The sequence below is a fragment of the Pholcus phalangioides genome, unplaced genomic scaffold, assembly GCF_987345545.1.
Source record: "Pholcus phalangioides strain wild (caught in Gottingen) unplaced genomic scaffold, Ppha-v1.0 ptg000020l_1, whole genome shotgun sequence".
Taxonomy (NCBI): Eukaryota; Metazoa; Arthropoda; class Arachnida; order Araneae; family Pholcidae; genus Pholcus; species Pholcus phalangioides.
The window spans coordinates 8,793,211-8,815,465 of NW_028301613.1; the positions used below are offsets into that span (position 1 = coordinate 8,793,211).

At 40.5% G+C, this 22,255-nt stretch overlaps 2 protein-coding genes across 3 annotated transcripts in view; one reads left to right on the top strand and one right to left on the bottom strand.

The window, feature by feature from the left end:
- The window catches only part of LOC149070939 (solute carrier family 35 member F3-like), a 40,965-nt gene extending 27,685 nt beyond the window's left edge, over positions 1-13,280 (bottom strand). Inside the window, exon 1 of the mRNA XM_089248651.1 lies at positions 12,841-13,280. Coding sequence (XP_089104777.1) covers positions 12,841-13,186 — 346 coding nt within the window. The 5' untranslated portion in view covers positions 13,187-13,280. The remainder of the gene's footprint in view (positions 1-12,840) is intronic.
- Positions 13,281-18,769: 5,489 nt separating this feature from the next.
- The window catches only part of LOC149070940 (transformation/transcription domain-associated protein-like), a 271,954-nt gene continuing 268,468 nt past the window's right edge, over positions 18,770-22,255 (top strand). For both annotated transcript variants that reach the window (XM_089248856.1, XM_089248857.1), the window contains exons 1-2: positions 18,770-18,960; positions 19,918-20,059. In XM_089248856.1, coding sequence (XP_089104982.1) covers positions 19,990-20,059 — 70 coding nt within the window. In that variant the 5' untranslated portion in view covers positions 18,770-18,960; positions 19,918-19,989. The remainder of the gene's footprint in view (positions 18,961-19,917; positions 20,060-22,255) is intronic.

Below are 22,255 nucleotides of genomic sequence, written 5' to 3' on the forward strand. Positions count from 1 at the left end.
AAATTTCATCATTTCCAAAAATTCATCTTCGCAATAGCCAGTTGTTAAAAACCTTCGTAAATGGTATCTGTTGTAAAAGTAGAAACACCCTCCCATAGCAAATTTATCTATCCGCCCGGCCAAACATGAGAACACTTTCGACGCATAATCGATGTCATTATAGGAAGTCATTCCTATGCCGACACACATTTTACTTTTTGTCATTTATACGCTCACACATTCTCTAGGTCGCTCTTTTGGTCATTCATATGGTCACGCACTGTTTTGGTCAGTCACTGATCTGATCCTTCGATCTGGTCCCTCACATGCTTGCAAAGCTCTAGGTCACTCGTTCGGTCACTAACTTACCTAGTTCCTCGCTCTCTACGTAGAGGCGGATTTATACTTTTACCTCTTGTGGGCTACACGAACTTTGTCACCCTACTAATTTATTTGGCCACTCATATTTCATATTTGCTGCTGTTCTGAACTTGTCACCCTGGAGTGGGTGGCACCACATGAATCTTGCCACCCCTATAACCATGCTAAGCCCCTTGCAAATATGCCATTGCACCTATGGGCAATACAAATTTTACCGTCCTCCAATTTTACTAATTTTGACTACTCATTCGTAAAATTTGCCACCCTGGGCAAAGAAAGACTGCCAGCCCCCCCCCCCCCCCCGTAAATGAACTCTGATCATACTCACAGGCAGAGATAGACGTGGAAGTCTAGGAGCACGATGATGGCAATTCATATACACATATATACATTACCTTTGATGCTGGAGGCAATGCCCCCCACGGCCTCCCCCGTACCTCCGCCCATGATCATAATATTAATAAGATTAATAAGAGTTGGAGGGGGGGAAATTAACAATTGATTTCAGAAAATAAATAAAATTAACGCAAGCTGTGTCGAAAGTGGGGGGGGGGGGAAACGGGACATTTCCAAAAAGAAATCGGGATTGGCCGAAATCACGAAAAAATACAGGAATGTCTGAAAATATACGAGTCATGTAATCGCGGTATTATTCCGCTTCATTTCGAAAAAAAACATGTCAACAACCGTCTGCCCGCAAATGGCGCCATCTAACTATCGAAACAGAAAAATGAATAATTCTACATTGTTTTTTCCGGAATTCACTGCACGAAGCGATCTGATTGGCCGGATGTCCAATTGACGTCACATCTTTTGGCTGGAAATCAATTAAAAATAAGACTTCATATCAAAGAGGAAACAACACAAAGCGTCTCGCCAATAAAATGTAGAAAATATTCGGTTCAACATATAAAGCCTTATCCGCCAAAAAGGAGTGGGGATAATAATTTGACAAAGTCACGTGACGAGTCACGATTATGACCCACATTTAAGTGGCTTGACCGAAGGTCACGTTTGTTATTATTGCTTTTTTTCTCTCTCTCTCCGCCAACCGGAAACACGTCCGGGAAAAAATAAAAATATAAAGGAGACCATGGTTACTTAAGTTAATAAATGACCGGAGATGGAAACTACCGCCAAGTTGGCGAGAAAATCTGAAAAAAAAAAAAGAACTGAATTTAATAACCCTTTAAAAAGTTGAATTGTAACTAACTTCAGGAAGGCTTTTCCTTTTGAAAACTAGAATGTCGATGACGGACGGCAATGAATATTTCATGTCTACATTCGAAAAAACATGAATCGGCTCCACCATATGAATAATGCAAGTCGGACTTCTGCTCTCTCTCAACATGATATAAAAATATATTTCTGCCATATACGTATAATGCATTTATACGGAGCCGAAAAATGTAGAAATAGTTTTAAACTGACTGAATTCCTTGGATTATCTGAGCTTGTTTTATTCACTGCACGCAACTCGGGTCTATCGACATTGGCGAATTTACTAGTATTTTATCTCGAATGTGGGTGGAAGGGGTGAAAGCTAGGTGTGTGGGCTATACGAGCTCAGGGTGGCAAATTTAAGGAATTAGTGGACACAAGAAAATTGGAGTAGAATAGGAGGGGGGGGGGTGGCACAAAATCACCCTTCTGAATCCCTTCAAATCCACCTCTGCATGGAGCGTGAAGGACCATGTCAACGAGTGACCAAAAAAAGTGACTAAGAGGACTGAGCATGTTAGTAACCTAGAAAGTGAGAAAGCATGTGTTTGACCTAGAGAGTGACTAAGAGGGTAAAAGCATGTGATTGACCTAGAGAGCGACTAAGAGAATATGAGTGACCTAGAGAGTGACTAAGAGAATATGAGTGACCTAGAGAGTGACTAAGAGAATATGAGTGACCTAGAGTGTGACTAAAAGAATATGAGTGACCTAGAGAGTGACTAAGAGAATATGAGTGACCTAGAGAGTGAGAAAGCATGTGAGTGACCTAGAGAGGCAGAAAGCATGTGAGTGACCTAGAGAAGGAGAAAGCATGTGAGTGACCTTGAGTGTATGAAAGCATGTAGGTGACCACAGCAATGCAAGCATGTGAATGACCAAAAGAATGACTCTTCGAGTGATTGATCTAGAGAGAGTGTAATCAGAAGAAAACCTAAGGGTGTGTAAGTATGGGAGTGAGCAAGAGTGTGAAAGCATGCGAGTGACCAAACAGTGGAAGAGTGACCTAAAATGTGAGGGACTATTTCAGCGTGAGCCAAAAAGATTGATGGAAACCGTGTGCTAGCATGCGAGTGATTAAAGCAGTGTGCAAATACATGTTCATGACCAAAAGGGTGATCTAGAGAGGATGCAAGCGTGTGGGTGAGTAAAGCAGCGTGCAAGTATGTGAATGACCAAAAGAGTGACACACGGAGAGTGAGTGACTAAATAGGAAGTAAAAGATGGTGTTACAAGTGCTTTGTCACACTATTCGAAAAATACTGGCACTTATTGGCGATACTTGGCTGGATGAGTTGAGTCCGTTTGAGTCTCAACATAAGGACATTTCTCAAATATAGGACTACTTAGAAATGTCCCAAGGACCAGCATTTGTGTGTCGGTTAAACATCCGCGACAGTTTCGAATCGCCTCGTAGGACATTCAATTTCGTTTTGTATCGTAAACAAAAATCTCGTGGTCGTAAAAATACCGTCGTTTTTCGTTACTCGACTCGAAGATGGCCCGACATTTTCGAAACTCTTAACGCCTCGAGTAACGATATAAGTTGCTCCCCCTAAAAAAATGTGTCGTCCTTCAAATTTCTTTTTTTCTTATATGGTCATGAGCAATCAGGAAAAGCAGCACCATTTGGTGGGCCGTCATTTTCGGCACATTAAACGGCGATTTTCAGCCGAACCTTGCAGAGAACGCTTTGAAAAAAATATTTCGTTCAGACTAGTTCGAATGAGATAAGAGTCACAAGAAAGGTGTCTGGATGGAACGTAACGGTCATTGGCTCCTTTAAATTCTAGGTTCGAGCCGGATTGCGAGATTAAGCTCTTTAAATCGAGAATATGCGACGTGAAGTAGCAGCCTGTTTGTCGACTTCAAAATATGGAAGCCAGACGGCAGCACCAGCTACTACGCGAAACAAGAAGAACTTTCATGCCATAAATACATTAAGAGTCACACGTACGACTCAAAACACACATTCCTGCACGTGCCAATTCATTATAAATTCCGCAGAGAGATCTGTACGAAGTGCATGTGTGGTTAAGTATTAGTAGTACTTTGTTTGTCTGAGACCTCGTTGACGGCACAGTGATAGTCGGCTGAAGTTGTTTTCCTGCGAATTTTTCAACTCCTAGGTGCGATTACAAGCCCGTATCCCATTTGAAGAAGGTCTTTCCACAGAGAGCAAGTGGACCAACAACACGATACTTAGGTAACATGGAAATTCAAGTATTCACTATTTTTCACTTCGGAATATGGAAAACATATGGCAGCACCAGTAAGAACACGAAACAAGCACAACTAAGGCAGCATAAATACGTTAAGGGCCACACGTACACACAATCCGATCCTGTACTGATTCTGCAGAGGAATGTGTACGAGGTACATGTACGGTTGAGCAGCAGTAGCAGCCTGTTTGTCGATCGTGTCATGGTTCGAAAGAGATTCCCACAAGAGATCTGCGTCGGTGATGGCTATACAGTCTAACTCGGTTATAACGACACCTCGGCTATTGAAAATAAAAGAAGTACATTAAACCAGTAACGAGTGCATTAAAACGTCCGTTATAACGAGTGCGGCTTGGAACGAGAATTTCGCTGTTACGAGAAAGTCGCAAGTGATTTTCAAAAAGCTTATTAAAGATTAAAAATATATATATTCGTTCATAGCGAGTTATTTATGAATGAAAATCAGAGCACATTCCATATAATGACTACGGAAATTCTTTTGAAAAGTACAGTTTTTCTTTACCTTTCTTCAAAATGGCGCCGAGAAAGAGTGGCATTTTTTTAACATATCTTTACCTTAATCAAAGGCGTTTATAAATGGGGTATGTCAGTACCTCCCCATAAATAAGACCACATGCTGTATAAAGAAATAACACCCATATATACTATAGAAAAACCACGTAATTTTATCCGTAGGTGTGTTAGTTGGGCAGGTGGGGCACGTCATCTGGTCATGCTATCGTTGTTATTTCCCTTAAAACATCTTCCAAAACCAGACACAGGGCAAACAGATCATTTTCTCTGCCTTAAATATTATTGAACACTTTTATAGCGCAACAATACTCCAGTTGCAAAAAGTGCTGCATTCCCAAAAAGCAAATTTTTTTTTATACAATCAGCATAGTGTGTGCATAAGCAGCTAACTCTAGATGCATATTTCAGCAAAAGTAGTTCAAAATACAAGGAGAAAGAAAACAATAAATTTAACTAGCTTAATCCCTCCCCCATTTATATGTTTCTACAGTATATACAGTGCAAAAAAACTAAAATTCCTTTATAACGAGAAGTTCGTTAAAACGAAAATTTTCCCTATGATAATGGACTTGTACTGTTTTTACACTGTACGTAAAAACACACTTATCTGCCTTTACTGAATAGTCGGGTTCGTTCTGATCTTCGGTCACCAGAGAATTGCGCCTTCTCTGGTAACATTGAATGTGTCTCGGGAGGTGTTGATGGGGTGAATTGTTCTATGCTTGCATCGGCGTAATGTAATATCATAAGAGAACGGACAAAACAGTGGTACACTCGCCGTCATTGGTACATTCGATGTGGGCGAAGGCGATCAAATATTCAGTTAGACTTCTGAAATGCTTGGATGGAAACGACCAGATACCGAAACCATTTCGCTGATGAAGCATGTATGCACGACGACATCGTGAAGGCATTCAAGGGGCAACGTTATGTGAGGAACCAAGTACCACGTGACATAATATAGGAGGGAGAGCGGTAGGGAAGTAATATTCGAGAGATTCCAACACGATGAATCCGTCGAGCAACACAATAAGAACGAATTAGACTCGTCGTTTGTTTTTTTTTTTGTTAAAAGCTCCATGACAGAGACAATTAAATGTAGCTCAGTTAGAACCAGTAGCTCATCTCTCTCCACCCCTGGAACGCCTTGAACGTCCTTCGTCGGAGCCAACCAAAGAAAACACACACAGAAAATAGAGTGAGAGTTAATTAATTGATTTATGCCTAAAATACACCCTCCCTCATGCACATGAACGAAGGGCGACTCCATTTAAGGAACGTTAAAAGTGGATAAAAAAATTAGGGGTTGGGAGAAAAAGGAAAATAAGAAGGAGAGCACACGATGATATCGATCGATCGGTGATGATTCGCCGACGAGAACAGAAGCAAGTGGCCCTTTTTAGTCTGGTTAATCTCATTAACGTCAATCATCCTGTCACGGGAACCATCCGAGAAGAAAGGGGTCGAGGCGATATCCCTGGCGCAATGCTATGAAACCAATTTTTCTCTACAGAAAATTTGGAATTTACCAATAATGAAGATAAGATAGCCAGGGCCATTACATTTGTTACGGGAAGCCCGGGGCGGATTAAAACTCGTGGATCCATTGACCGGATGTTCATTTCTTTTATATACAAAATTGCGCCTTATGTTTAGCTTCAGTTTGAAGAAAATGATATTGCAGCAAAAACATATTTACGGCCATGTCTCGTGCTGCCGATCTATGATCTCGACGTTGCTGCATCCCACAACATTATCGCCCACATTGTCGTTTTCTCTCACACAGACTCACCCTTTAGGGGAGTGCGGGCCATTTAAGTGCTCTCGAACTGCACCACAATTCCCTTGCGTGATATATAAACATTCCGCGGGGGCACTTAACAGGTCTGGCGATTTGCGGCGGGATACTTAAATGATGTGAAACAGCACAGCGGGTCACTTAGGCATTGGCGTACGCAAAGGGGGGGGGGGTTGTTTGGGGTTCACCAATCACCCACCCCCCTCCAGCCAAGATTATAGTGTTATTTTGCAGAAACAAAAAGTAAAACCCCAACCAGAAAGAAAAAAATTTGAAATTCCCCCCCCCCCCTCTCGAGAAAATTCTGCATACGCCTATGCACTCAGGTGATCTATCTGTAAATGCGAGTTGCGTCCCTTAAGTAATCTGGAACTGTGTCCTACTTTTACAGAAGATTACTCAAGTGATCTGTAAATATTCTACGGGTTACCTAAAAGATCTGGGACGTGCTGCTGCACACTTAAATGATCTGAAACTGTACTTAAATGAAGCTGGTTACTTAAATGGTCTGTAAATATAACTCAGTTCCCTTAAGTGATCTGGAACACTTGAGTGATGTGCAGCTACACCGCAGGTAACTGCAGGTAACTTCAGGCTTCGCTCATAGTGGAGTGAAGAGGCGCTTGATCCAAGAATTGCGACTGGAAAGAAAAAAATGCATAGGAGTGGAAATGTTCGTACATAGTAAAAGAGGAGGAGGATAGAGAAATGGCCGGAGGCGTTCTAAAATATAAGGGTGTGATGGTGATGATGGTCCTTCCGCTAAACAGGGAAAGCAAAATAATCAGCAGATAGCGAAAATCAGCAGACCTATGTGAAAATAAACAGGTTTGCTTCAATTACGCAAACGTTGAAAGTGTAGTGGCCTCTTTCTATTTTTCGCCTCGCTTCTCTAGTATGTGTGGCGTAGAACAAAACAGTACAATGGTTTTCGTCGCTAGTCTCTATTATGCACTCGCGTCTCTTGGTCACCACATTATATGCGCGGCCTTAGGGATCTTGAAGAGCGCTATTTTTTCATTGATTTTATTTTTAAATATTCCGCGGGTGATTTAAGGGGGGGGTCACATACCTATTAACATGGGGGAAAGCTAAAATTTCATTAAAGATACTATTTAACCATTGATTTATTAGAGGGCGCGGTAGCCCAGGTCGATAAGATACTCGCCTAAAGTACCAAAGGATGTTCAGAGGTGTCGCGAGTTCGATACCCGGATCGTCCTTGTCAGAAAATTTTCGACACAGGGGTACAACAGAAAAGGCGACATGACCGCAGAAAGAAAAATGCTACCGCAGGGAGTCCCCCGTCGAGGGGTTAGCGCACCAACCTCTCGATAAGTATAAAAAAAACAACCCTGCCGTTCGGAATCGGCAATAAAATGTAGGTCTCGGTCAAATTAGCCCTCGTGTGCAGAAAATGACCGTGGTGCTACAAAAATCATCAAATGATTTATTAGAAATGTGGTTCATATATTTTTGATTAAATATGCTAACCTATGTTGGTATAAAATTTTTCATATCTCTAATACTTAATTTTTTAAAAATTTTCAACAAAATATCATTAAAAAAACAGTTTGCGCGCATGATAAAATGGCATGACATCAATGTAACCATACAATATTGAAATTAAAATGAAGGAAACGGCTCATTTTTTTCATAAAGTGAACTAAAAGATTGCAGTCACTCATTCTTATTTAAAATTCAAATTTTCAAAAATTTAAAAAAAATTATTTGTTTTATAAATAAAATATTTATGAAAATGGATCTGAAATCTTTTAGTTCATTTTATGAAAAAAAATGAACCGTTTCCTTGATTTCAATTTCAATATTGTATGGTTACATTGATGTCACGTCATTTTATCATGCGCGCAAACTGTTTTTAATGGGGTTTTTCCTGAAAATTAAAAAAAAAATTAAGTATTAGAGATGTGAAAAATTTTATTCCAACATAGGATAGCATATTTAATCAAAAATATATGAAAAAACATTTCTAATAAATCAATGGTTAAATAGTATTTTTAATGATATTAAAAATTTTTCCCCATGTTAAGAGGTATGTGACCCCCTTAAGTGAATGTGCCGCGGGTCCCTTAAGTAATCTGTGAATGCGAGACGGTTCGCTCACTCAAATGATCTGGAAATGCGTTCATTGTAGTTCATTTTTCCAAAATCACGTTTGAGGTCACGGGCCACATCAGTTGACTCCAAGGACCGCATTTGGACCGAGAGCATGCATATTTTGTCGGAACTCGTAGCTGTGCTTTGACGCCTTCTCAGCGGGATTCCTAACGAACTGGAGATTTGTGCATTAAGTGCTCGACAGACCATTGTTTCGAAACCATGAGATATTTGTCGTTCACCGTTATGGGCATGGCTAAGTTACTTCATAGGCAGATGTTTCGTTCACTGCTGAGGTGAGCATCTTCAGCGCAGATCATGTGGGAACTGATTTATCCTCCAACTTTTTTTTCCGTTGTTTATCTGCGAACAAAATTTTGACATCTGCTCTCGGAATGAATGTGAAAAACCACATTCTAGGATCAGTGATTCCTTGTGTGAGCGCGGAAGCACTCTAGGCCGTACGTAACCATGCATATGTGTAGGTTAGTTTCGGTGGGATTCTGTGTGGTCTTTATGAGAACCGTAAGTGGCTAGCTGTGAAGGTTTTTTTTGTGCAATTAGCGTGACGTAAAGCTCCTGATTAGTTGGGTGGGGCTTCCGAGTCCCCAATTTTACATGAGAGTTCCTCAAACTTGGACCTAGATTCGGGTGATGGACTGTCCCACCAGAGTCTAGATCCAGCTTTTTAGGTTCTTGATGAAAAATGAAAGCTTGTAAAAAAACCCATCGTTTTCATGCAATTACAGACGGATAGCCATCTAGTTTAGCACAAAGCTATCTTCCACCGGCACTGAGTGGTCTGATCATTGATCATTTTTGTCGCACCACGGTAATTTTCTGCACACGAGGGCTAATTAGACCGGGACCTACAATTTACTGCCGATTCCGAACGGCAGGCTTGTTTTTTATACTCATCGAGAGATTGGTGCGCTAACCCTTCGATGGGGGACTACCTGCGGTACCAATTTTTAGCTGCGGTCAAGTCGCCGTTTCTTGTTGTACCCCTGTGTCAGGAAAGTTTTCTGACAAGGACGAACCGGGTATCGAACTCGCGACACCTCTGAACATCCTTCGGTACTTTAGGCGAGTATCTTATCGACCGGGCTACCGCGCCCCTTTTAGGTTCTTAATCTACGCGCTGCACCGCGTGAGAGCACGACTGTTCGTAATCAGTCGGGGTCCCAATAAAATATACATCTGTTTAGAAAGTGGTTCGAGCAAAACATAACCGCTCCGAAAAAAAATCTCAATGTGTCCGTGAACGCTCACCCTATTATAATAGATATATACAAGGTGTCCTGTAAATCCTAATTCTGCCTATATCTTATCAAACGCTCATCGTAGAGGTATGGTCCTAATTTGAAAAATGCTCAAAATGTATTCAGGATTCATTCTGTACCAGTTTCCAGAGTCAAAATATAGTGCGTCATAACATGAAAAAATCTAACTTTTTATACGTTGCCCCATCCTCAAACTTCCAATTAAAATGTTGTTGCCTTGTAGCTCCTGTGTGTGTGTGTGTGTGTGTGTGTGTGTGTGTGTGAGGCAACAGAAAGAATGAAATATTTGAACTTAAAATCAGAGAAAAAAGGTGAAAGAACCGCATATATTTCAGTGAATTTTGCACTTAGAAACATGGAACATTTTGTTGGCCTCTTGAGAGACAGGGCAACAACTTTGTTATTAGATTTTTCAGGACAAGTTGTCCGTATAAAAAATTTAACATTTTTATTTCAATAACTATGCAACCCCTTGCAACATAAATATGACTTATCTGAGTTCTACATGTTATTTGGATACTTTTTCTAACCCTGTAGGATCAACGGTTCTTCAGTGAAATGTGGAAAAGGGGAATTACGGAATCACCCTGTATGTTATATGTATTTATAAAGAAAGAAAATAAATATACAGTATTGCTATTTCATATGCATAATGATGTATGAATATGATAAAATGACTATCCTAATAAATATTTTCCAATTTTCTTAATAGTATGTCGTTTATCTCCATTTTCTCGATGTACAAGTTTTTCATTGTGTATTTGTGTTCTAAAAAATGGCAACCATTTTCATACAGAAAAAACTATACGTGATGGAGATCATATTTAAATTCAACAGCCCACACAAAATTATTCTAATAAAAGCTTATTTCGCTCATATTTTTTTATAATATGTTATTAATTAGTTAAAATTTGTTGACCAGTGTTTTATTGAAAATCCCTTTCTTTTACCTTCATTTCAACCTGTGCGTTGGTTAAATGCGTTTTCTTGATTCCTGCTGATCCTGTACATACACCGATAGGGCTTCGTTCTGAGGTAGGAGAGGTAACTCCTCCTCTTCTTTTTCTTTTGTATTTCATTCGTTCCTTCATTATAGAGGAATTCGTTTCTAGTTAGACAAATGGAATTCGTTGCCATAAATAGGGTTCTCTTTTAACGTTTCATATGCAAGAGCTTCGGTAATAACGTCGTTTGACGACAGAGAGGGTTCTCTCTCATTTTGTCTTGCCCTCGTGGCAGGCATGTTAAAAAACCTGAGAAGATGACGTCGTGAACCCGATTTCAACCAGGTTATACGTGCAGGGTAATTCAGAACTCGTGGGAATTATTTTAGGAGGGAATGACAGAATACACCTAAACAAGCACTCTTCGCCATAAAATGCATGTTCGTAATGCAAACATTGAATCACCAGACACTGAACGCATAAAGCGCTGTTTTTGCAACTTATCGTCATTTTTATGGTGATAACAGAAGACGTGGAAAGGTGGACATGTATTTCATGTATGGTATGCGGGGTCGGAAAAGGATTTGGAAGCCCAGAGAACGTACCGGCAGCAGAGGCGTACTTACAGTTGGAGAAGGGAGGCTTGGTGGCAAATTTGAGGATGAGTGATAAAGAAATTTACACTAGACTGGAAGAATGGTGGAAAAATTTATGTAACCCACAGAGAGAGGTGACAAAACCATAAATTTTCCTATGTCCAAGAGCGTTTCTGGGGCAGGAAAGTGGCAGGACGCATGCCAAAGGTTGCTCCGGTGTCTGTGCGAAACGGGCCCCTTTGTCAAGGGCATGCAGGGCACATGACGCATTATTAGTTTGAAGACACCATAAGAACGTTTCGCTCAGATACCATCACAGTCTTTGTATGAGTGGGGGTTTTTTTTTCTTTTTTTTTTTATCTCGCAAGCTTCATGTCGGAAAACACCCCAGATACGGTGTTTGGGCTTCCAAAGCATCCACAGCACCATAAACGAAATGCATGTCCGCTTTTCCACATCTGCAATCCACGGTAGAAATGATGATAAGTCGCAAAACCAGTGCTTTATGGGTTCAATTACTGTACGGAAACGTCTTTACCCTAGAAAATTGATGCATTTGAATTAGAGGTGCAGGCGAGAGTGCGTGTGTCTTTAAATACCCGGTTTCCAGGGTACTCTTACACCCTTGTGCGATTAGGTATTACTACTACTTTGCCGTACATGCACCTCGTACGGAATTTCTAACGAATCGGTAAATGTCGGAATGCAAGCTCTAACTGCATGTGAGGCCCTGACGCATTTACGTTGCAAGAGTTGTGCTTATTTAGGGTTAAGCACCACACACCATCCAGTCATAAAACCATACAGCAATTTACTACCGAACGAGTTGTGTCGTAAATGAATTGGCCATATATCCGTGGTCACCTTGGGCTCATTAGGGAAAGAACTTATTGTGTTCTGTCTCAGGATTAAACCTGACAGCAATCTTCATGGTGGTAGAAGAGCACCTCACCACCGCACCACTCGGGCAAGTTTCGTGATCTTGCTGGTGCGGCTACCTGCGTCTTTCTTATTTTGAAGTGAAGATGGTAAATGCTTGCATTTTCATGTTATATAAGTACCATGATGGAGGTCTACATATCTGCTCTCCAAAGAGACACTTCTTCAAATGGCAGACCGACTCGAATTTTCTCCTCGTAGGTAGAAAACCGTAGAAAAACAAATGCTCTTTACACCTTCACCACCACAACGTCGTGACCACCACAACGTCGGAAACGGGGTTCGAACCTGGATCCTCACGATGAGAGTCCAGCATGATTCCCACACGAACACATAGCGGCTGTACAATGAGATACTACTATTTTACCGTGCATGCGCCTCGTACACATTCATCTGCTGAATTTCTAACGAATCGGTATATGCTGGAAGTTCTGAGAGTATGTGTGTGTTATACGTACATCTCCCATATATTCTGAAGTGAAAATGGCCAATGTTTGAATTTCATGTTATGTAATATCGTGTCTGCCTGCTCAATGTGCAATGTACAGTGAGACAACCCAACTATAACCTAGAAATTGGTGTACGAAGACTTCACTTCGAACGGGATATTGATAGGTGCCTCCATCTATCTTCCGAATTCTCAGTAAATGATTTTCAATGTTGAAAAATGATCGTATTTTTACAGTGCTCTGTGTAATTCGACTTCTTACCAGAAAATTTAGTTTTCATTCATGAGTGGTCACTGGGGGGTTGAACCCCGGACAAAGTAAATGAAGCTCATTGGCCAAACAGGCTTCAAATAATCGGTGTCAAAGTTGGACTTACCTTTGATGCTTCCCCGCAGGGACGTGCTGCTGTTCCGACTAGGGCCGCTTTCACTGCCATGGGTGCTGCCGAGTCCTCCGACGTAGCCGTTGGCTTTCTTGAAACTTCCGTACTCCGGCGTCTTATCGGCGACCTGGTTCAGCATCTGCGAAAAGTTCTCGCGAGCCAAGGACGCTCGACGCGGGACGCCAGAGATTACGTCATTCGGGACCATCAAGCCATCGTCGTTGATGGGAGGTTCGGATTCGTCCGCTGTTATGACTACAGAGGGGGGCTCGAATCTCACTGGGGACCGAGGAACTTGTGGGGTCTTGAAAACTCTGGTATGAGAACGTACCTCGCTCATTTCTCACTTTTTCGCGAACGGGCTTGAAAACGGGAACTGCTTCGACGGATACGCTTCTCGAATCAGCTGGGAGCTACTCAAAGTACATCATCTACCATGTCTAGCATACCGTCCGAGGCAACATCGCTCTTTAAACGCGTAATTTCATAATTAATCCAGTACAAGTAGGAATCTACATAATCAGGATAAAAAGGGCACCCCCGAAGAAATTTTTCTAGTTGTAGTTTTCTAGTTATATGTCCGTACGTGTCTGCTGAGTGTCGGACACGAACTTGACATGTTGCTAAACACGCGTGCAACGTGCTACTGCCACTGCCGAAACAAAAAAAAGGCAAGCAACAGCACGTGTTATGAAGAGGGAGGGTGACGAAATATAATAGCCTTAAACACTGTGTTTTTATTTTTTCCTCGGAGGGAAAAGAAGAGCAAAAAAAACCTATTCCGTCGCCAAAATTTACATTTATGGCGAGACAAGTAGGATGATGGCGGCAGAACTGAATTAAAAGCATACGAACGATCGATACACCGTAAGTTGTTGGCGCTCGAAAACTCAAACAAGGGGTGGAAGAGAGTCGACGTCTAAATGAATCGGCAGCCACGAGACCATGAATCAACTCTGTTCAACAACAAAAATAGAATCATGTTTTTTTATTTTAAATATAAAATTAGAGAAGTACAAGAGAGGAGAGAGAGAGAGAGAGAAAGTAGGCTATACATGCCCAACCCTTAAATTGTATTTACGGGGAGGAGGGGGTGCTTAGTGAGCCATCTTGACAACATCGTAGCCCCAAAGTAGGTTTTCTGGACCTCCTATGTGGCTAGAAATATCTGCCTGCCAGTTTACATACATACTCTGTGGCCAGATCTCATTGTCATGAGGCTCCTCTCTGCACTTGAGGCCCTCAAGCCATGTTCGGTCGAACCCATGCGTTAAGACTGCACTGGTTATAGGAGGTGTGGCAAAAGAAAATTGGTAGAACGGAGGAAACAAAAAGGCGAAAAATGATTTTTCGCTTCCTTTACTTCCAGAGAAGAACTGTACTGCAGATTTCGTGAGGGTGTCGTGATCACAGCCACTCGCACACGACCCGTAGGATTCAGATGCATAGAGGCCTATATGATAATGTGATCTGGTGCTTTTATTTACAAAAGTTGGTATGTAAGCTGATAGGCTGGTATTTCCAGCCAGGTGGGGAAGGAGGGGATTAATAACATTACTTGGCCCGTGATAATGATGCTATCGAGAGTGCCTTGATCTCATGATGACTTTGCATTTCGAAAAACTTGGAGTTGAATCCTCACCAGCGTCACAATAGTTGTCGGGGAAAATTGGTGCGCTGTGGTTTTCCCAGCTTCGAAACGCGAATGAGAGCGCTGGCTAGGTTGGCAATACACTTATCAAGGGAAGAAAAGGGTGTGTGAAGGAGAACTAAAGCTCACACACTTACAGATGCAGCCAGGCCCATTAAAAAAACCGTGATCCTCTCTATTCCCAAGAGATTCATATGATTTCTCCAGGGAATATGTAAGTGTTAGTAGACACCCATGCCCAAACCCAGACAGCTAGATGCTAGCTCCCTAACCATTCGACTGCCAGGCGGAACTGAGGAATTTCTTTGACTACGATATACTCAAAGGCTGTAAAAAATAAGAGGTGGTAGCACATCAGAGGTTGATTTGAAAAAAAGGGAAATTATTAATGATGTGTTCGAGGGCCACATTCAAGTATTACGTCAGCATCGGAAGGGGGGGGGGGGGGTTAGGATTTGCTTACTTCTGATGGAAAGTGGGAGGAGGGGGGTTCGAATTAGATGATTACGTCACCAACCACTCTTTATGAAAACAAAATATTCTTAGTGGCATCTTTAATATCTATAGATTTTAAATCAGAATTTCTGCGCCGTGTGCAGCGTGAAACTGCTGATTGGTTAAAAACCTTAAATTCAAGTTTTTAACCAATCCCCTCCTTCACGCTACATGCGGCGCAGAAATTCTCTCCTAGGAAAACCCGGCTGTAAAGAATATATCTGCGCGAGAATCTCGCACAATAGAAATGAAACTTCTAGCTTTGACATGACTATAAATCACCTCAATTGAAATTAATTTTTATTATTTGAAATTAAATTTAGAAGTTTTAAATTTCATTAAATGCGTGATAATCCTATAGTAAATCCCATGTGTTTTATCGCCAAAATTTCTGGCGATAATCATGGTTGGCTCTAAATCAGGGAGGTTATCGGGACTGAAGTCTAGCAAGGGATAGTCTAGTACAGGAGTGAAGAGTAAGAAAAAAGACGAAAAATAAAAAAAAGAGATGCATCGTTATGAGAGCGCAACCAATTAGGAGCTGACACAAAACTTGCATTCGCAAATGTACTCTCGTGCGGCCTGAGGGGTACGGCGTCACGGGAGAGGGGTAGGGAAAGGTAATAAGCTGTCTTAGTCCAACACAAACCGTTCAAACCACCCCCCTTACTTTATTTTCTTACAAGGCCGAATGTCTATTGACATCTCACAACCCATCTGCTTCTCGCAGCTTCGTCACACAATTCATTCTACGGAATGGATTTCGGAGAAAAAGAAAGCGTTTCACTTTTTGTAATGGTTCCCTTTCCCTCACAAACTTTCACTCTTGCGTCGCTACAGAAGTTTTACTTCAAATGTTTTTGAATTATTAGCCTTCCAATAACATTGAAATTAACAGAAATTGATTATGATAACATATTTATTATGTGTATTTTATTTCATTATTTTTTTCATTTTTTTGTATGAAAATTTTTTGATCGTCTTAGGAGGGAAAAACATGAGCACCTATGCCCCCTCTTGAGTACGCCCCTGATCGATAATATTCGCGAAGAAGTGGGGGCAGAGCTTACTTAATTTTGCTGCCGGGGGGGGGGGATCAAAATGACTAAAATTCTGCTGGCGCAATATTTGAATGGCTCCCGTATCTGCTGCAACTGCAGTGGGACGAGTTATTTCGCCCGTTACAGAGAAAAACTAACCAGATATAAAATGTTATATGCGTGCGGTTTTTTTTTTCTTAATTGAATAGCGAAATTGAGCCCATGTCGAAGAACTGATCTTGTGAAACCAATGTTGTCAACGAAAACTGAACCCAGGTACATTGGCTTGTTACTAAGTCAATATTTCTATGATGTGAGTGAAAAGAAAGGTGAATCGAATCATTAGACGATATTAAGAACAAAAACACGGTTTGCTCCTTTCCGCCACACATTTCATTTCTTCCTCCCCACCCCAATTTTCATGACTTAATGACCCGAACGTTGACCACGCGATCGGCGTGTGGCCTCACCATCGTATAAACATCTCACGTCCGCCATCACAAAACACGCAGTACCCACGCCAACTTGTGTATGACCGACCAAACCTCTTCTTTTGTTACAGACAGGAAGGTTAATACTATTTATACTGTATAATATACATGCGTTTTGTCGATTCGAGAAGATTCAAAATGCACGACAGCACAATGTTGCATTTCTTCTTTTTTTTTTTTTTCAAAATTCTACGGAGGCCATGATAATAATTTCAAGGAAGGCCAACGCGCATTTTCTTCTCAGTAATAATAAACGAATTTTGGCGGAACAGGTTCATGTTATAATGGCATGTATTTCGTGATCAGTAGTACAAAATGATTAATGATTAATCAGTCGAGAAGTTTCATGGGCAATCGCAACCACCGGAGGAAGGCCATGCATGTCTCGAAAAACAACAACCACGATATGACTGAATTGGAAATGTTCAAAAGCTCACGAACAGTCTTTAGATCAGAGGGTGCTTAACCTTCTCGAGAGAGCGGCCCATCTATATGTGATTTAAAAAGTGTCTCAGGCCACTTAAATAATTTCGTAACGGGTCGTGGGCCACAACTGAGTAGAATGAAACAATTCGTAATTTTTTAATTTTTGTTACAGTTTTAAGTAGCATTATGACGATTCGGGCAAGGCCACAACTGGGGAAAGGTAGATCTGTCCTGAGCGTCTGACCAGTTCGTCCTTAGTTCGTTCGAAATGAAGGGCGCCAAAATGAATGCTGGGCAGAAATAAACATGCATACATATATTTTTTTAATTACAGCCCAGAGTGTTGGAAGTTTATAATATCAACCTTATCCGAGCATGAAATTCGGTCTGTAGTTTTATTGTATATTGTAATAAAGGATTTTTCAAAACTGAACCCCCAATGGGGTGGTAGGGGGAACTTTCATATTACGAAATCAACGCGAACGAAGACGCGCAAGGGCGTAGCCAGGGGGGGGGACTTGGGGGTCTGGTCTTCCCCCGAAATGTGAGAAAATGACCGAAAAAAGGGAAAAAGATGGCCAAATCTATTGTTCTGTCACTTTGGTCCCCCCCCCCCCCGAAACGAAAGTGGTCCCCCCCCCGAACGAAATTTCTGGCTACGCCCCTGAAGACGCGGATAGTAGCTAGTTACAAATAATCATCAACATTGTTATTCCAAGTATAAAAAAATAACGTTATCATCACATGAGTCACCTTCAGTCTTGAGATTAGATGGCAGCACCAACAGTATGAATCAATCAGCGGAAACTTCCTCTTGATGTCGTCCGCTACTTCTGAAGTTATTTCTTTTGAATGTTACCGTGCGCGCAGAAAAAAAGAACGGAACTTGCTATCCGGTTCAATTTTGCCCGTTTCCTTGTAAAGCAAGTTTTCCTAAAGCCGGGTTTTCCTAGGAGTAGAATTTCTGAGCCGGGTGCAGCGTGAAAACGCTGATTTGTTAAAAACTTGAAATTCAGGTTTTTTTGGACCAATCAGAGTTTTCACGCTGCACGCACTGTAGAAACCTGCTTCTAGGAAAACCTGGCTTAAGGGTAGATTTTGCTACGTCGCGTGAACCGAACAGGACTATTTCGCGTCGGCAGAAACGTATATCTTTATCACGCTACGCGCAGGGCCGTTTTAAGAACATCACGGGTCCCCGGGCCAAATGACATTTCTGAGATGGGGATGGAGAACAAGAGTCATATTTGTGGCTTACGAAATTTAATTACTCAACCAAATCTTCTGGCAAATAAAAAAATCGACGTAAGCATATTTTAGATGTCTGTATTACATCTAAAATATGCTTTTTCGGGATTTAGTCCGTTATGCATGTTTGTAAAGCCGGGTTTTCTTAGGAGCAGGCTTTCTGCTGCGCGTCCAGCGTGAAAACTGTGATTGGTCAAAAAACCTAAATTTCAGGTTTTTAACCAATCAGCGTTTTCACGCTGCACACAACGCAGAGATACTCCTAGGAAAACCCGGCTAAAGGTTTGCTTTTCACGGACTTGTGTGCTCGGAACCGAATTGTTCGCAAGCCGAGCTGTTCGTAAACCGAGGGTTTACTGCAAAGCTGTATTAAATCTCTAGTCGCTTTGGTTTACTGTGTAAAAAAAGTTGAGATGGCCAAAAATATGGTAATTACCTGTAAAGTTTCTTGTTATATGGTCACAAGATTTGAAAATGTGACGTTCCCAGACGCCTGCAGTTACCAAAGCGCTTGCTTCTCTGCAAAGCGCTTTCGCAGTTACGGTCGACCATGCCGACGTTGTTATTGTTATTATAATAATAGCCACATGTGCTTGTCATAAAATATGCGCGTCGTCTCTGGCGTCCAAGGTTTCTAAACAGTACACTGCGTTGAGAAATCGCGCAGAAGACATTTATTAGGAAAGGACCTACCGAGAACGAGCTAGGGAAACAAAACTGTGTAGTAAAGTTTAAAGTGGCGGAGATCACAAACTGTGTGAAAGTAATCTTATTTGCATTGTTATTTAATTTGTAATCCGGACTCCTCGTAATTGCAGGTTATATAGATCGAGTTTTATTTATTACCCAAGTTTCCATACAAAATCTAAAAGATGAAATATGTTTCTTGGAGCACTTTGGTTCATATTTTCCTGTGAAAGACAATGAAGCGATGTATATGCATTTAATTTTAAACCATAATTTCTAATTTACTTACTGTTTGAATTTATCAGTCTGAGCACAACTCTAGTCTATCATCATGTGCAATTTACTACTGAATGTGCCGAAAGTATGCATATGTAACAAACAGTCTGAGTGTGTATTTAGTGCAGGGTTTTCCAATTGATGTTCTGCAATAGCTTTTTTTGGGGTTCCGCGGAATCAAAAGGGACGGAACCCCGAAAATATTGGAACCCTGATAGTTTCAAAAATTTTCTTGTTACAATATTCGTGACAACAAAGACAACTTAGGAATTTGTATTGCCGAAACTCAAGACCTACTTGCGGATTTTATGAGGGTTTTCCTCCAAAGATGCAATTTTTAAATTGTTTCTTTGCTTTCTGCCGAGAAATCAGTAGTACGGTGTATTAGTTGTCATAATTAAAAAACTGTAGGTATTTGTGGAATACTGCTTACATAGCAGCAGAGCCCGTCTTAAGAACATCATGGGCTCCTGGGCCAAGTGAATTTTTTGAGGCCCTACCTGGAAATATCTCGAAAAATTCAATTACTCATTGTTTTTCTGAGGTCCCCGAGCCCATGCGTTAAGACGGCACTGCATAACAGTCACAAGAATATTCTCAAGTTATTTATAATAGTCCTTCCAGAGAATATTCGTGAATATTCTCCTAAAGATTATTCTCAAGAATTTTATATCTCTTGTTTAAATTAATTCAGATTCCAAAACATGACTTTTGAATTGTTTTTCATCATAATTTATCTCATAATTTTTCTCTTGAGGTCTGATTGAATGAAATGTGATATAGATATTAAGCCTATGCATAAGAACGTTTAATGCTGCGGCAGTGACTCATGATGACTGAAGAACAATGGGAGCCAACATCATATAGCTTTCTATTTGGTTCGCCTCATAAGATCGATTGTAAGTAATTAAATTGTTTCATTAATGTCTTGCCTTGCACGAGTATGAGTCTCTGTAATAGTGTAATAAAATGATTGATATTGTGCTTAAAATGCTAGTGAGTGATTCATCTATGTATACGATATTTCAGTATCCCAATCTTCTTTCCACAGAGAACGGGCAGATCTTCAACACAATACAGTGTAACCTCGATAACTTGACTACTCCCATAATTTGACATTCATTATTCCAATGGTTGACTTAATGCTAAATTCACTAAGGGTGGTGGACTCCCTAGCTCGACATATAATGACCACATTCCGCATAAGTCTACTACAATTATATCACAACTTAGTTTCAGAAATTGCCTGTGTGTTGATCAGTTCAAAAAAATTCTATGACATTCTCTTGTGTTTCATCATTTCTACCATTTGTTTGTTGAGTGATATGTGTCGAAGACTCTTTCCCCTCACCTTTGAATAGGGTTACGTCCCTATATTCTCCTGCTTAGAACCTGAAAACTCAATATTTGGATTACGAAATCCAGAAATAGATGTAAAGGATTTCTGAAATTTTTAAGCAAGGGGATCATTCAAGTATTATGTCAGCATCGAGGGGTGGGGGGAAGGTTTCGGATTTGCTGACTTTTGTTTACAAGGGGGGCAGGGGGTTTGAAGGTTGCTTACGTCATCAACCACCCTTTTTGAAGATATGGAATATTCTAAGCTGCTGACGAAATTTTGCTGACAAGTAGGGGAGGGGGTCAAAAATGGCTAAAAATCTGCTTACATAATACTTGAATGGCCCCCAATAGATGGTCAAGAATGCTTGATTGGAAAGTTTTAAGAGAGAGAGGAGGAAAATTCTTTTGGCAATTATGCTGCTCATTTACAAATAACAGATCTTCCGGCAGTCAAAATATGTTTTTTCCACCCAATTCAAGATTATTATTTTATACAAAAAATTGTCATGGAAAATTGCAGTCCAAAATATTTTATATGAATTTGTAGATGATGGAATTAAATTTTTCAACAACATACAGACCTGTATACATACATACATAAGCAATTTTTAAAAATTGTTAAAGGTGGAATGAAATAAAACCTTGCTAAGTTGACATCCGCTTTAGTCAACATCTTTTTCGATCCCCTTAGCGTGTCAAATTATCAAGGTTCCACTGTACTTTTAGCATGAGAATTCAGACATTTACCATTTTCACTTCAAATATGGCAGCACTAGTATAAGATGCAGTAATCATAACTTTAACATAAATAGGTTAGGGCGACATACAACACATTCCAGTGTGTGCTAATTTATTAGAAATTTTCCAGAGGAGTTTATGTTTATGAGCACATGTACGTTAAGTAGGAGTAGTAGTCCAGGCCAGGGTTTAAGCTACGGTCGCATTTTTCGCAAAATGTGAAAGAAAATCGTAGAATGCAAAAAAAGTAGTAGCCACTTTCGCAAAAATGCGTACAGGAGGTACACAACGAGTAGACATCCAACCATTAATCATTACATTAGGGGTCATTCAAGTATTACTATTACATCAGCATCAGGGGGGGGGGGAATTTGAAGGTTGCTTACATCATCAACCACCCTTTTTGAAAATATAAAATATTCTAAGCTGCTGACAAGGGGGGGGGGGGGTCAAAAATGGCTAAAAATCTGCTCACTTGAATAGCCCCTTAGCATTGTAGCATTTTGCTAAAGCTTTCCCCCCCCCCCCTTTTCGCTTTTTTGTGAAAGGAATTTTTTATTCAGCTTAAACCCTGGTCCAGGCTGTTATGATAGTAATGTCCTATATTTTCCTGCATATGCATATAATCCGCGGAAGTTTTGAAAAACATTAAAATTTCTTGATGCAGATTATATTCCACAGATTACATCTCTTGTTGCAGCTTTTTTGTTTTAGGGGTAAGAATATAAAAAAACATTTTCAAATTTAATTTTTTATAGTTTTTAAAGGATGGTGTGTAAATAGTGAGTAAAAAAAAATCAACATTTCTTTTCTGTAACAATGACAAACAATCCCCTTCATTCCTCAAGATATTATTTTACTTATATTACTGTTGAATGAAATTTTTGGATATGGCGCGGTAGATGCATGTTTTCTTCAAAGTAGTAAAATTTCGGGTGTAAGAAATGAAAAGGGATTAGATATATGAAATTATGGTATGCATATGACACACACTACATGAAAAGATTTGATATAAA